The following is a 15,012-nucleotide window of genomic DNA, read 5'->3' on the forward strand; positions in this document are numbered from 1 at the left end:
AAAGTGAATTCAAAAACTTACAAGGCCGGAATGACCTTTTGTGCTTTTCAGGCATGCAGATATAAATTAGAACATCAAATTATGTACAACACAAAGGCAATCTATGTATCGATCAGCTAATAAGGAAAATTAATGCACTGATAGAAGTGAAGAGCATGTTACAGATTGGGTGGGGATCAAGGTGTGATGCATGCCAGACCCGGGTTTTGATGAGCCTGTGCTAATTTATACAAATTTGGAGCTGGTGTAATCCTGCATGGAACAATCTGACCAAATTCTCAACCAGCGCAATAATCATTTTTCTGAAATTGCATTTCAGAGAATGGATGATCAATAGCTTATACATATAAATATATTTGACCATCCGTTTTGAAATATCAACACTGAGAAGGCTAACTTGAGAAGGATTTTTTTCATATTGATCATATTAGAAGCTACAATTGATTAACCACCACTACTGCTACTGATTCAAAACCTATCAAGTCAATAGGCATGTTCAGGAAGGCCTATCTGTTCGGGAAGGCATATAAGTCAAAGAATCTTATGGTTATATCAAAGAATCTTATTGTTATATAACCTGTTTAATGTATAGCTTTATGGAGAGAAAATATATTAAAATGACAACCATCGTTGTATAAGGAACAGATTAGTGGAGACATAGTTAGACAACCTATCCAGTAATCCAAAATAACAAGGTAAAGTAGGAGCACTGACTAGAAAGAAGGACAAATGTTGGACTTGTCGTAGATCCACCTGAAATTGTAGTGATCACCATCAGTTTGGAAAGCTCAAAACCTTGACTTACAAACTCATTACAGCATCCATTACATTGAAGGTATTTAACCATCCAAGGGAGTTAAACACCCGAGTAGAAGAAGCAAGCAAGCTGCGATATATTGATTTGAGGCTATCATATTAGCAGAAGCCAAGCCACCAGAACTTAGACATGGAATTGTGCCCTTGACACATTTTATTCACAATCAAGAAACAAAAAGCATGTCCTAGGCACATTTCCAAGAACCAGATTCAAAACAGAATGAAGAATTAGAGAAGTATAATTCTGAACGTATTTCTATTTCCAGAACACAATATTCTGCCATATTTTAAAGAAAGTTCAGACACTGGTTTCAATTTCCAGTTAACAAGAATCGAAGTTTTGAGAACAACCTTATGCATACATGTACAATAGAAACACAAAAAAGAATAAATGTTCCTTGCTTACCTGCTGAGAAGCATCGCTTAGCTCATGCTCTAGATCTTGTAATTTTTCTTCCTTTTCCAAAAAATCCTTGTCTTCCTCAACAAAAAGAGGCTTTACTCCTCCCCAATCGATTATGACGGAGAAAGGGGCGACACACTTCTGTTATTTGAAGAATATTTATCAACCAGTAGCACAATGGAGAAATTAAAGTTGCAGAGAAAAAGTTTGAATCATTAAAAGCGAAGGTTGAGAAAAAGAAGCGAAGGTTGAGAAAAAGTTTCAATCGTTAAAAGAAAAGGTTGAACGTAACAAAAGTTTGAATTGTTAAAAGCAATGGTTGAACATAACAAGCGACGTGGTTCAACATAAAGTGTCATAATGCATGATTGAAACGTGGCTGAAGAGCAGGACAATTGTGACAGGTACCAGTGGTTTCTGGCGAGCTTGTATCATACACCTCCGCTGATCGATCCCATCATAGGAGTTGTGAGCTTATGTCCTGTAGAAGTCGGGGAGCTTGGGAGGAAAACTCCATGGGCCTTTCCCCACTGCCCTTGCTTCTTCAAGATTCAACGTGGGATTTCTTCAACTCATTTTACCTCGTGCTCGCTATCGCTCGATAGTCTTTATACATACAATGGTCAGACGAGATTGAGTCAAGTTTTCGATGAAGATGACATCAGGGAGATGAATCAGGTGATGGAAGAAGAAGGGATCCTGGATTTGGAAGAAGAGGATCAACAAAAGAGCAAGAATGAAGGTGAGAGAAATGAAATTCAAGTAGATCCTTCAAAAGGCTCTGTTTTATATATCCTTTAAAGGGTACTTAGCTGGGTGGTGAAACCTGCTACCTGGCGTGTTAAGATGGAAGATGGTGGAGAGCATCACCGACTGGAGAGTGTTTATAAAGCAAAAACTGTTCCTTTGCATGCGCAGTCAGGAAGGAAGCAAGTCCAAGCTGAAAGTCTATCCACCACAAGCAATTGGGCATCCGCCATTATTGAAAGGTGACTTATGAAAAGTCCGGTGGAGAGCATCACCGACTGGAGACTAGTGCTTGAGGTAGAAGAGTACGTTCCTAGCGAGGAGGCCGTAAATGAAGTCATGAGAAGGCTGGAGGAAGAAATTGGCGTGACTTCTTATCCGTCCTCAAACCTTGGGGATGATTCAACGGCCTACGACAAGTCTAGAGGCCATGAAGGCCGAGAAACCCTAGCTTCAGACTCGAGGATTGATCTGATTTATCTGCTGGAGGCTTCAGACGATGAGCTCGGAATTCCCCTGAGCCCCATTCTGGACTTGAAGGATGAAGTCTGCCAATCCCCCAACGAAACATCCGAGTGTTTGTTCAACAACCCGGATCTTGAATCCTTTGGTGAAAATTGGCACTTTGAGGACAGTTGCAGAGGTCGAAGGATTTTCATGTACGAATTGCCCGAGAAATTCAACACAGATGTCTTCAAACTGTGCGAGTTTGGGCTTGCAAAATGGCTCAACATATGTCTGAGATGCTCAGAAAACGCAGCCGAGATCTGGAGTGCCTGCCCGACTACACTGATGTCCCGGAGTGGAAACGCTTCCAGGTTGAAGAAATGGATCAGTTTCATCATCCTCTGCTATTAGATAAAACCCTAGCAGCAGTAGAAGAAGAGTACGTTCCTAGCGAGGAGGCCGTAAATGAAGTCATGAGAAGGCTGGAGGAAGAAATTGGCGTGACTTCTTATCCGTCCTCAAACCTTGGGGATGATTCAACGGCCTACGACAAGTCTAGAGGCCATGAAGGCCGAGAAACCCTAGCTTCAGACTCGGGGATTGATCTGATTTATCTGCTGGAGGCTTCAGACGATGAGCTCGGAATTCCCCTGAGCCCCGTTCTGGTCTTGAAGGATGAAGTCTGCCAATCCCCCAACGAAACATCCGAGTGTTTGTTCAACAACCCGGATCTTGAATCCTGTGGTGAAAATTGGCACTTTGAGGACAGTTGCAGAGGTCGAAGGATTTTCATGTACGAATTGCCCGAGAAATTCAACACAGATGTCTTCAAACGTGGTCGTGCCTTTCCAGACGTGATGCTTCTCACAACGAGGGTTTTAACTCACCTCTGCGGTGGCAAAATCCCTGGTACATGGATTTGGCTGAACAATATTTGCAAGTGTTGGAAAAGATTTCTCATAGGCATGCATCAGGCACTGCATGTCTTCGTGGTGATTATAGCATGGCCACAGCTGCACAACGAGGGTTTTAACTCACCTCTGCGATGGCGCAATCCCTGGTACATGGATTTGGCTGAACAGTATTTGTAAGTCTTGGAAAAGATTTCTCATAGGCACGCATCTGCCTGTCTTCGTGGTGGTTATAGCACGGCCATAGCTGCACAGCTGCAACCTTGCATGCAGAACACCTGCCTGCAAATACGCCTGCCTGCAAATCCGCTCGAATTGTAAAGACAATTAAAATTCCAAACACTCCAAACTAATGCTAGGAAACATTAACATTAATACCCAAATTCCTCTGACGGTCAGCGATAATATACACGCCTATTTCCCTTAGTCTAAGCTTTGGCCTCTCCCGCCTCGGGAAGAGGCCAAATAAGATGGCAGTCCAGAGCACCTTGGTTATCCTGGCGAGGAGGGCACACAACGTTCTGAAACCTTGATCTAAACCTTGATATAACCAATGTATTCGGCGAAACAGTACTCCAAATTAATGCTAACTCGAACAAAACTGATTCCTATAGTCCCTAGCTATTGCTAGATGGCAGGGACTAATAAGAAATATTCTTCGAATATCAAGTAATCTAACATTGAATGACTGCTTGGTCTTCAATGGTCCTAGGCTTGGGCCACATCTTGTATGGGGCTTCATATTGGGCATTTATTTTGTGTTTGTTTTGATACCAAAAGGAGTGTGTGGCTAACTTTTGCATATAAATTGCATGCATTACATTTTTAGGAAACTAGTTTATTCTGTGTTGACAATTCCATTTACCACCAAGGTTAAAACTAGGTTTTCTATGCACGATGCATGGCTTTGGAAAATCAATGCAAAATTTAGGCGTTGTTGGCATGGTTCTATTTTAATTTTAGGTGTAGGTGATTCCTCTCAAACCCGTTAGTAGTCACGTAAGCTGAAACTTCAATTTTTTAGCTGGCTAGGACAATAATTTCAAATGGAAAAATAATCTACGTTTTAATTTTATTTTTTTCAAGCTTGTGATGTCTCACTGTGGTTTTGTAATATATATGTATTTATTGAATTGAGGCTTTTGTGATCCATATCAAATTTTTGAGGCAGGTTTTTGGCGATAATCACATCAGAATTCATTTGTCATTTTTCATTTTGTCCTGATGATGAACCACACTTGTTAATTCGAAATGCATTGACAAATGAATTCTGATGTAATTATCGCTGAAAACCTGTCTTATATATATATATATATATATATATATATATATATATATATATATATATATATATATATATATATATATATATAGATATATATATATATATATATATATATATATATATATATATATATATATATATATATAAGTTTGGTATGATATGCATTTACTTTTCTTTGTAATATATGTTGTAAATAAATACACAACATTCATAATTCACAACATGCTACAATCCCAATTTACATTTAGCCGTAAAACTATATAGTATAATTTTTCCATGAACATGGTGGCCTTTAAAAATCACATCCATGCATTATGTATCTCCCCACATAGTTATATGTTGTTTATGTCCCTTCTTAGTTTTTTCTTTTGGATTTTTTGTAATATGTAAATTAGTTTATAATACATACAATAGATATAACCTTTGTTGGAACCTTTATTTAAGTGGTCTCTCTCTATATTTAAAAAATAATATATATCTATATATATATATATATATATATATATATATATATATATATATATATATATATATATATATATATATATATATATATATATATATATATATATATATATATATAATATTAAGTATTTACATTTTATTTACATATAAGTTGATTTACTTTCTATTATATATATAAAATTTAGTTTATATTAATATATATACATAAGTATTTACATATTTTTCAAAGGGAAAAGGATTATGAAAAATGCTATATGGAAACCAAATCAACCAAGACTCATTAAACAATTCAAAGGAGGAAGTCATCAAAGGAAAGCGCCAAAATAATGAAAGCAATAAGACTTTGAAATCACCAGTAGAATGTGCCAAAATTCCATTCATTAGAAAAACGTCGAAAGAAGCTCATCAAATAAAACCACTTAGATAATTCAAAGTCAAGCAAGCTTTATGTGATTAAAAGGCTCTCAGATAAGTGAAGCCAATGGGTAGATCAAAATAATCATACACCCAAATCAATAAGAAGATGATGTAGAAAACCACTGAAGTCGAAGCAATCAAGTGACAAAAAGGTAATTTTCTCAAAAATTAATGTAGGGAACCCTTCATTTTACGTAAAATCTAGGGGAGTTGTCTGTGGGCCAACACAACATTGTTATACATATATTGAATTTAACAATGTTTATTGTTTAAAACTCATATAGTTATATATATTTCATCGTATACTCCTTGTTGTTAGTAATTTGTGATTTTCTTCAAATAGATTTTTTTAAGCCTCATCCTTCTTTGACATTTGCAACAGTTGAAGTCTGTAATTACTTTGATTCAATTTAGGCAATGTTAAGAAGATAAATTGTTTGCATAAAATTTGAAGCAATTGTTAATTAAACATTGGGGTTACATTCATTTGAACTACATAGTTTATTATTTCGATGTCTATTTTCAAAAGAAACATTTATTGGGGTTGTGTTCTAATAACTAGTTCAATAGTCTTGTATTGTGTACCTTTTTGAATGCAAATGAGTAAATTTTAACAATAATTCATCTTTTATATGCATATAAATCAAATTACTACATGTTTTTAACACTACATATGAATGAATTAAGTAGATTAATGAGATATGTTTAAGTTACACAATTAGAGTTTAAAAGATATAATTCCCTATATGTATATATGTATATATATATTAGTTGATATATAGTTTTGACAAGTGTAAGAATGAGAAATATGTTAGCTCGCAAAGTAAATAGTGGAGCAGTTGGCAATGAAACTAGTCATATGGACAAACAATTCACATTTTTTTATTTATTTTTTATTTTAGCATTTTCAAAATAGGAAAAGATATGAACTCCTAAGATAAATGCTTTTTCTTTTCACAACCAAGAAAAATAAATGACGATCACATCGTCCATAATTGACATTTTCATAGGAAATTCAACAACAATATTGAAGGAGATGTCTTAGTGTTGTATATCCTTGGTTCTATTACAACATATTTCTCACCACCAAAGGTTCAAGTCGTACACGTTGATCTTATTAATGTACATGGGAAAATTAGAATAACTATCGACATAAGTGATAAGATATTTTCTTAATTCTTGTCCTATTTCTTTATTGGGACCAATGTTCGTATAATAGGAATTAAGGTTATAAAAAAAGAAAATATGTAACAGGTGACACTAGTCATTACATCTGATTGAATCCAAGCTCTATTGTTGATATGATACAAATTTTGTGTTCTAAACGTCATCTTACTCCAAATACTACAATTATTGTACTTTTAGAAGTGAATACAGATTATTCAATTGGAAACTCTGAAACACTTGTTACAGGATGCCAAGAAAACAATCATCTGTTTGGAATATATGTCAATTATGGTGAAATGAGCGATGATAGTGCCACAATATTCTCTAGAGTCTTTGCATCTTATTTTCCTCTTCCTTTTTCCTATATGTTCTTCTATTTTTTGCATTTCTTCTTAAAATATTTCATATTTTCATGCTATTTTTGTTGCAACTAATTGCTTTTTTCACTTCTATTTTTACCAGGTGCATTTGGGTGAGTAGTATAGACAAAAGTACATTGAACTATAGAAAGATATAGGAAGTGGAACAAAATCATGCTTTTATTCAATAACATGGTTTGAAGTGGCCCAAAAGGGTCACATAGTGTTGGGGAGATTATATGTGTTATAATTCCAACAATAAATTATCAAACTGGGGTCGTAAGACTTAGAGGGACAAGCATAGGTGATGCAAGATCAGAGCGTCTAGCCTAACCTATCATCCTGAAATCTAAAATTTTCTCCTAAAATAAGTATGAAATTTATATTCGTAGTTTGAAAATAATCTATTGATAAGCAAAGGAATAACTCTAATCAAATAATGAATTAATTAAAACCTACTGAGAAATCAGGGAAAATAATGAACGATCTATTCAAATGAGTGCTACTTGATTCAAAACCACTCAACATGTAAAAGATAAAATTTATGCCTAAAGCTAATTGTTCACACAATGCAATTTATTAGCAACCGGTCTCTAATTCCATAAACTGCGAAATAAACAAATGATTAGCTATGATAATTACTCTATTGAAATCACACAACTCATGCTTCCAAACTAGATTTTGCTAATTAACTAAATCAAAGTAATTATGAGTACTGAACGCGACCTGAGTATAGAATGCAGACTGAGTACATAATGCGGTTGAGTGCGTACTCCACAACCTATAAAGTCAAACCAACAACAATGCACTCATTGCCCTCTACTCATATCTACAAAACATAAATGAATCTAGAATACGAATTGAAGTGCTTGAATTCTTAAAACTATTTAGCAAACAACTTTGAAATGAAATATAAATCTATTGAATGAAACAAAACACATTTCCTAAAACTATTCCCGTGATCACACCATAAATCAGGAAGAAATTACATAATCTAAAATGAAGAAATAAATTGACAAAACAATTAAATCTAATTCAAACCATTTGCAAGGAATAAAAATATAATAGACAAAATGAAATAAATACTAAAATTCACACTTACATAATCTAAATTAACCCTGCAAACACGATGGGTTCAGGCGGCCTTTCCTTTCCATGTGTTGCAGGTCAAAGCTCAATTGACAAAATGGAAACCAAAGCTACAAAAACTTCATCATCTTTTACTCATCAAAAAAAAAAAAGTTTAATATACAACAGCCTTGTAGTTATGCTTCCTTTCCTATGTAGCTCCTCTATGTGTAACCTGCAACTATTGTGTGTAACTCTCCTCTATGTAACTCTCCCTCTATATACTATGCTTTCACAATGTGAGATCCACAACTCAAGGATATGATCTTAGCCAAATGCCAACAAAATTACAAAAATACATTTCAAATGATGCTTTTGGAATTGGTTATGGCAAATTTGTCTTGGGAAATATCATGATTCATGCATGGCATGATTGAGATATAAAATATCTGATTTCAGCTCCATATAGCTTGAAAAAGAAATAAAATAAATCTTCAACCTGAAATATATGGAATTGTGGCTGACTTGAAACCGTGGCAGACCTGAAACCATCAAACCCAATGATTATGTACTTAAATTCAAAATTCTGACACTGATTCTGTACTTAAAAATTGCGCTAACCATAGCTTCTTCATGATGACAAATTTTCACAAATTGTTTCTGGGTTACCTGAATGAAGGTACTTTGAACATGTTCCATGTCTTTGAATCACAAAATTCTTCTTCATTTGATCACAAATTGAGATTTTAATCTATAGCCATTATGTACTTAACTTGTAGCAACTAGTTTAATTGACTTATGAAGAATTTTGGCAAGGAATTCCTGCAGTAAATAAACTTGGCAAAACCATCATTAGAAAATCATAAAAAAGTTATCTCTAATCATTTAATAGTTAAGAAAACTAATGATAATCAACCACAAAGTGTAAGATATGAATTGGTGGCAAGTTGTGGAATTATGGTATGAAATGAGTTAAAAATATAGGAATTTAGGTTATGAATAGTGGTATTGACAGTGGAAAAAATGGGCATATTTGAGGCCCAACATCCCCCCATGCTTGTGGATTTTCATGTCCTCATGAAAACGAAACCCTTTCTCAATTACAGATTCTTGACATTGTTTTGTAGATTTTGGTTCTTTGTGGAACAAGATTGCTTAAATATTTAGAGGTGTTGGTTCTTGTGGAACAACACTACTTGAATATTTGGAGGTGTTGGTTCTTGTGGAACAACACTCTTCACATTAACATATCATACTAATTTATAGAGCAATACAAATTGAGGACAACAAAGTGATGGATGAGGAAGAGATGATGGATGAAATGAGGTGGTGATGGAGATGGTAAGTATGTGAATGGGTGCTTGCATACTCTGTCATCAGGAGGCCAATGCTTATAGGTGGTTTTCCTTTATCATTTCATGGAAGTAATGAAATCATCCTCTAAATAAAATTCTAGGAGAAGACACTATAGAGACTTCCTTTACTAATATACCATAAGGATTTTCTTCTAAATGGTCTTGTAATTAGAGTATAAGACTTTTTATTATGAGTGGCGAATGGAAGGAAAACGGAAGGATAATTATTTATGAAAGATGAAATTCATGGAATGAGAAGTGATTAATAATTAAGTTTCTTAAACCTTCTAATGAATTAGAGAATGTTAAGCCAAATTTACCTCAAGTATTCCCTTTATTGTTGATGTGTTTGACGCTGCAGGATGAAGTGGAAGATGAACTGGATGGAGTTGATGTGACTATTGAGCTAACCTACTGAAGAGGGCTGAAGGATGAACTAAAGGTCCCCTTCTCCCCCATGTCTGAGGAGTCGTATGTCCCCAAGCAACTGAGGAAAGGTGACTACTGCTGCAAATGAATGGTCAGGCTGCTATATGGCTCTGAAATAAATGTACTGCTACAAATGAAAATGCAAATGTTGATACAAAGATCCAAAATGTTGCAAATCTGTTTTGAGATCACAAAACGATATAGTCATCAACCACTACAAACCCATGTGAAATCTTGCATATGTGAATAAATGGTGTCGATGTCGAACATAAGAAATAATCATTGGATTATCGAATCTTGAGGAGGTCATTAACCAATGCGAGATATCCCACCTTTGATGTCAATGGGAATCAAGGCACTAGCTACATTCTACTAGCCATGAATGGATTTTTTGAAGTCGAATGGACTACAAAATTCATCCACCAAGAAACATTGATGTATTTCCATAGTAGATGACAAGGACACCTACCATTAAGGCACGCAGGCTCCTAGGTACCTTATCTAAACCTAACCTTGATCCCAGATAATATGTTGATGTCAATGGGACAAGGCTTGTTGTCAGGTGGGATTTAAGGGATCCCACATCAAATAACTCGAGTATAAACATAATGACTTGAAAGATACATGATTTGATGAAATCATACAAATTTACAAACTTTATTGGGAACCTTGCCCACCAGTTACCTAGTTTTCAAGAAAAGGCCTTGTCCAGTTGTGTCAGACAAGCTAGTTTTCACAAAAGGACTTATTTTTCTCTTTACTATTTTCATTTATTTATTTATTAAAATACTAACTTTCCTACTATAGTGAAGAAAATATGTCCTCCTTCAAGTGAAGGAGAACTTCCAATGAATCCATGTGCAGATCAGGTACAAAGATATATTGATGCCCAGATTTAACATATAAACTTTAGAAGGTACATGAGCATGAAAAAACAATAGTTTTGAAAGATGTAATACAAAGAGTATTTAAAGATGAGAGTGGTAATTTGAATGGATTGTTATTTGGAACCAATGCTTGATGTAATCCTAATGGTATTGGCCCATTTCTTCATTTGGACCACTCTGAAAGTCTTCCTTGGTCATGCCATGAAAAATTGGATAATTGGCCTCAGGAATGCATAGAAGGCTTTCTACTAGGCATTATGAAATTTCTTCGATCTCAGGTTCAACTGGATTCTCTCCATTGGATTTGGTACATGATTTCTCGATCTCCTTGGTAGATAGGAAAGAGGAATCAAGGGAGACTTCTAAATCCTTTTTTGGTTGTCGAGAGATAGATAATTTCTTGAATGTGGTCAAGATGAACTCTTCCTGGGAGGTAGATATGCTAGCGACTGCTAGGATTTGAGAAATTACATCGAGGGACATTCTTCAAACTCTTAATCATTCTCGAATTTCTCTTTCTGGTTGATGATCCTTGTCTCGCAACATGGATTAGTACAAAGGGGTTCTTACAACACCCCAAAAATGTTTTATCTTTACAGAGATTGAAATTTTAAACTAAATGAGTTAAAACTACTAATTGCAATAAAACTTACCAAACTTGAACTCCTCGCTTACATGGAAAACCAGACTTTGGAGCGACCCTAAACCAAAGCGGATGCATGGCTCTTCACTCACATCTTACCATCTTCTCTACCCTCTAGTTGCCCTGCAACTAAGATCACACAAAAACAACTTGTGAAAGAAACTATGCTCTAATCCCTTTAGCACCTTCCCAGAAACGACGCCAAAAATGTTGGGGAAATTATATGTGTTATAATTCCAACATTAAATTATCAATCCGAGGTCGTAAGACTTAGAGGCACAGGTGCAGGTAATGCAGGATCAGGGCTTCTAGCATAAACTATCAACATGAAATCTGAAATTTTCTCCTAAATTAACTACGGAATTTATATTCCTAGTTTGAAACTAATCCATTGATAAACAAAGGAATAAATTTAATCAAATAACGAATTAATTAAAACTTACTGAGAAACCAGAGAAAATAATGAACGATCTATTCAAATGAGTGGTACTTGATTCAAAACCACTCAACATGTAAAAGATAAAATTTATGCCTAAAGCTAATTGTTCACACAACGAAATTTATTAACAAACGATCTCTAATTCCATAAACTGCAAAATAAACAAATGATTAACTATGATAATTACTCTATTGAATCACACAACTCATGCTTCCAAACTAGATTTTGATAATTAACTAAATCAGAGCAATTCTGAGTACAGAACACAGCTGAGTACAAAACACGGCCTGAGTACAGAATGTGGCCTGAGTACAAAATGTGGTTGAGTACAGAATGCGGTTGAGTGCTTACTCCACAACCTGCAAAGTCAAACCAACAACAATGCACTCACTGCCCTCTACTCAAATTGTTTCCCTCTACTCAGATCTAGAAAACGTAAATGAATCTAGAATACGAATTGAAGTGCTAGAATTCTGAAAACTATTTAGCAAACAACTTGAAAATGAAATATAAATCTATTGACTAAAACAAAACACACTTCTTAAAACTATTCCTGGGATCACACCATAAATCAGGAAGCAATTACATAATCTAAAATGCAAAAATAAATTGTAGAAATGAATTGACAAAACAATTAAATCTAATTCAAACCATTCGTAAGGAATACAAATATAACAGGAAAAATGAAATAAATACTAAAATTCATACATACATAATCTAAATTAACACTGAAAACATGATGGGTTTAGGTGGCCTTTCCTTTCCATGTGCTGCAGGTCAAAGCTCAATTCACAAAATTGACACCAAAGCTACAAAAATTCCATCATTCTGTATTCATCCAAAAACAAAAGTTTAATATACAACAGCCTTGTAGTTGTGCTTCCTCTCCTATGTAGCTCCTCTATTTGTAACCTACAACTCTTGTGTGTAACTCTCCCTCTATATACCATGCTTTCACAATTTGAGATCCAAAACTCGAGGATATGATCTTAGCCAAATACCAACGAAATTACAAAAATACATTTCAAATGATGTTTTTGGAATTGTTTATGGCAAATTTGTCTTAGGAAATCTCATGATCCATGCATAGCATGATTGAGATATAGAATATCTTATTGCAGCTCCATATAGCTTGAAGAAAAAAAAAAATCTTCAACCTAAAATATGGAACCATGGCTGACCTGAAACCATGGCGAACCCAAAACCCGTCAAACCCAATGATTTTGTACTTAACTTCAGAATTTCGGCATTGATTCTGTACTTAAAACTTGCGCTAACCATAACTTCTTCATGATGACGAATTTTGACAAACGGTTTCTAGGTTACCTAAATGAGGGTACATTGAACAAGCTCCATCTCTTAGAATGACAATATTCTTCTTCATTTGATCACAAATTGATATTTTAATCTACATCCATTCTCTACTTAACCTGTAGCAACTAGTTTTATTGACTTATGAAGAATTTCTGCAATGAATCCCTACAGTAAATAAACTTGGCAAAACCATCATTAGAAAATCATAGAAAAGTCATCTCTAATCATTTAAAAATTAAGAAAAATAATGATAATCAACCACGAAGTGTAAGATATGAATTGGCGCCAAGTTGTGGAATTATGGTATGAAATGAGTTAAAAATATAGGAATTTAGGTTATGAATAATGGTATTGTACGATGGAAAAAATGGGCATATTTGAGGCCCAACACATCGCATATGTGTATGTTTATCGAGTTCCCTTGAGCCACTTAACGATGATCAACAAAATCTTATTTATAGACTCTAGCAAGAACAAATGTCCAAGCAAGTTTTCAAATGCATCTTAAATTTTTAAACAGTTTCTTTTATTCTTTTTTTACAACTATTTGATCCTTCCCTTGCTCTCTTTTTTTACTTTCTTTATCCACTATAAATTTAAAAAAAAATGTATGTTTATCAACAAATAAACTATTGTAAATTAATGGAATGCTCAAGCCATCTCATATGTTTTTCCTACCATACAAGCCATTTTGCAATGGGTTTAAGAAACTTATTAAAACAACAAATTTTCCAGTAGATAACATGATTTATCACACAAAGTGTGGTTGAAAAAAATATTTTCTTATGAACACAATTTGTTGTGTATAATGAAGGATGCAAATAGAAAGTTAAATTGCACTCTTCAATGGGATCTTCAACATTTCTTCCCAAAACTTCTGTAGATATCCTTTGCACAATACAAACAAAGCATCTTTAATCCAGGTGGATATTGGTGGCCACCTACCTATTCCACCTAGACCCCCTAGTTAGGTTCATCTGTTTCCTTGTTCATTTCATCATTTACTATTTTTAGTAATTTTGGGGTCCTCAACTTCGAGAGCAGTTTTGACCCCCTAAACGGTGTTTTTTGGGGGTCTACGGCAAGCCTTTAGCTATAAGTAGGGGCTTGTGGTGAAACCTGTAGTACTCAGAGAGACCTTTCCAACAAGGTATCGTACGCACCAAATGGAGATAATATGACCAAGTTAAGACCTCGAGAAGGTGGTTGCCGAACTAACCCCAATGGGGCCCACAAACTCTTGGTGTTACATCTCTTAGGGTTAGGGTTTTGGTTGTTTATGGTTTTCTCATGTTTTCGAATAATAAATAGGCCCTTGAGCCTCATTGTAACACAGTTCAGAGGCATGTAGCCATCACATCTCTTCTTAGAGATAAGCTACCATCGCCCGAGCTACCTTATTTCCATTCTGTTTGTAAGCATAGTTCAATATTTTTCTATTAATGAAATGAAGTTTTTTTTCTACTGCGTCTTTGTATTTATGATTATATCTGTAAGTTGTTGCATTTTTATTTAAGTTTGGATCAGTGGTATCAAACCAGTCTGCTCTTTCTCTATTTTCTTTGAATGTCCCCAACGAGGTCAGGGTATAAGGAGTTAGGGCTTGATTTGTTTGAACCATTGCAAGATCAGCCTCGCAAAACCTGACTACCACCCATGGCAGAAGAAAAGAAAGACAAGGGGGTTGGAGATCCTTTCAAAATGTTTCTCGAGGAAGCCCTTGAGCGACAGAGGGATGCGATGATGGATAACTTTGCCCAGATCCTTCGACAACTACCCACAGGCGATGCATCTTCATCTAGGAGCCACTTTGGAGGTGCTACTCCTTTTAAGGTACAAGTTAACTTTGATATTCCCATA

General features: G+C 35.0%; 1 protein-coding gene across 1 annotated transcript; it reads left to right on the top strand.

Moving 5' to 3' along the window:
• The first annotated feature begins 2,636 nt into the window (after positions 1–2,636).
• LOC149218766 (uncharacterized) lies at positions 2,637–3,504 on the top strand. The gene has a single exon (XM_089386632.1). The coding sequence runs from the start codon at positions 2,689–2,691 to the stop codon at positions 3,502–3,504; it is 816 nt and encodes a 271-aa protein (XP_089242758.1). The 5' UTR covers positions 2,637–2,688.
• The last annotated feature ends 11,508 nt before the right edge of the window (positions 3,505–15,012 follow it).

This window comes from Pinus tabuliformis, chromosome Q (genome assembly GCF_031772625.1).
Source record: "Pinus tabuliformis cultivar Carrire ecotype Pingquan chromosome Q, CPIR1, whole genome shotgun sequence".
Lineage (NCBI taxonomy): Eukaryota > Viridiplantae > Streptophyta > Pinopsida > Pinales > Pinaceae > Pinus > Pinus tabuliformis.

Excerpts from the sequence above, each read along its gene's own strand:
- LOC149218766 (XM_089386632.1), top strand. The coding sequence starts at position 2,689 with ATGGCTCAACATATGTCTGAGATGCTCAGAAAACGCAGCCGAGATCTG.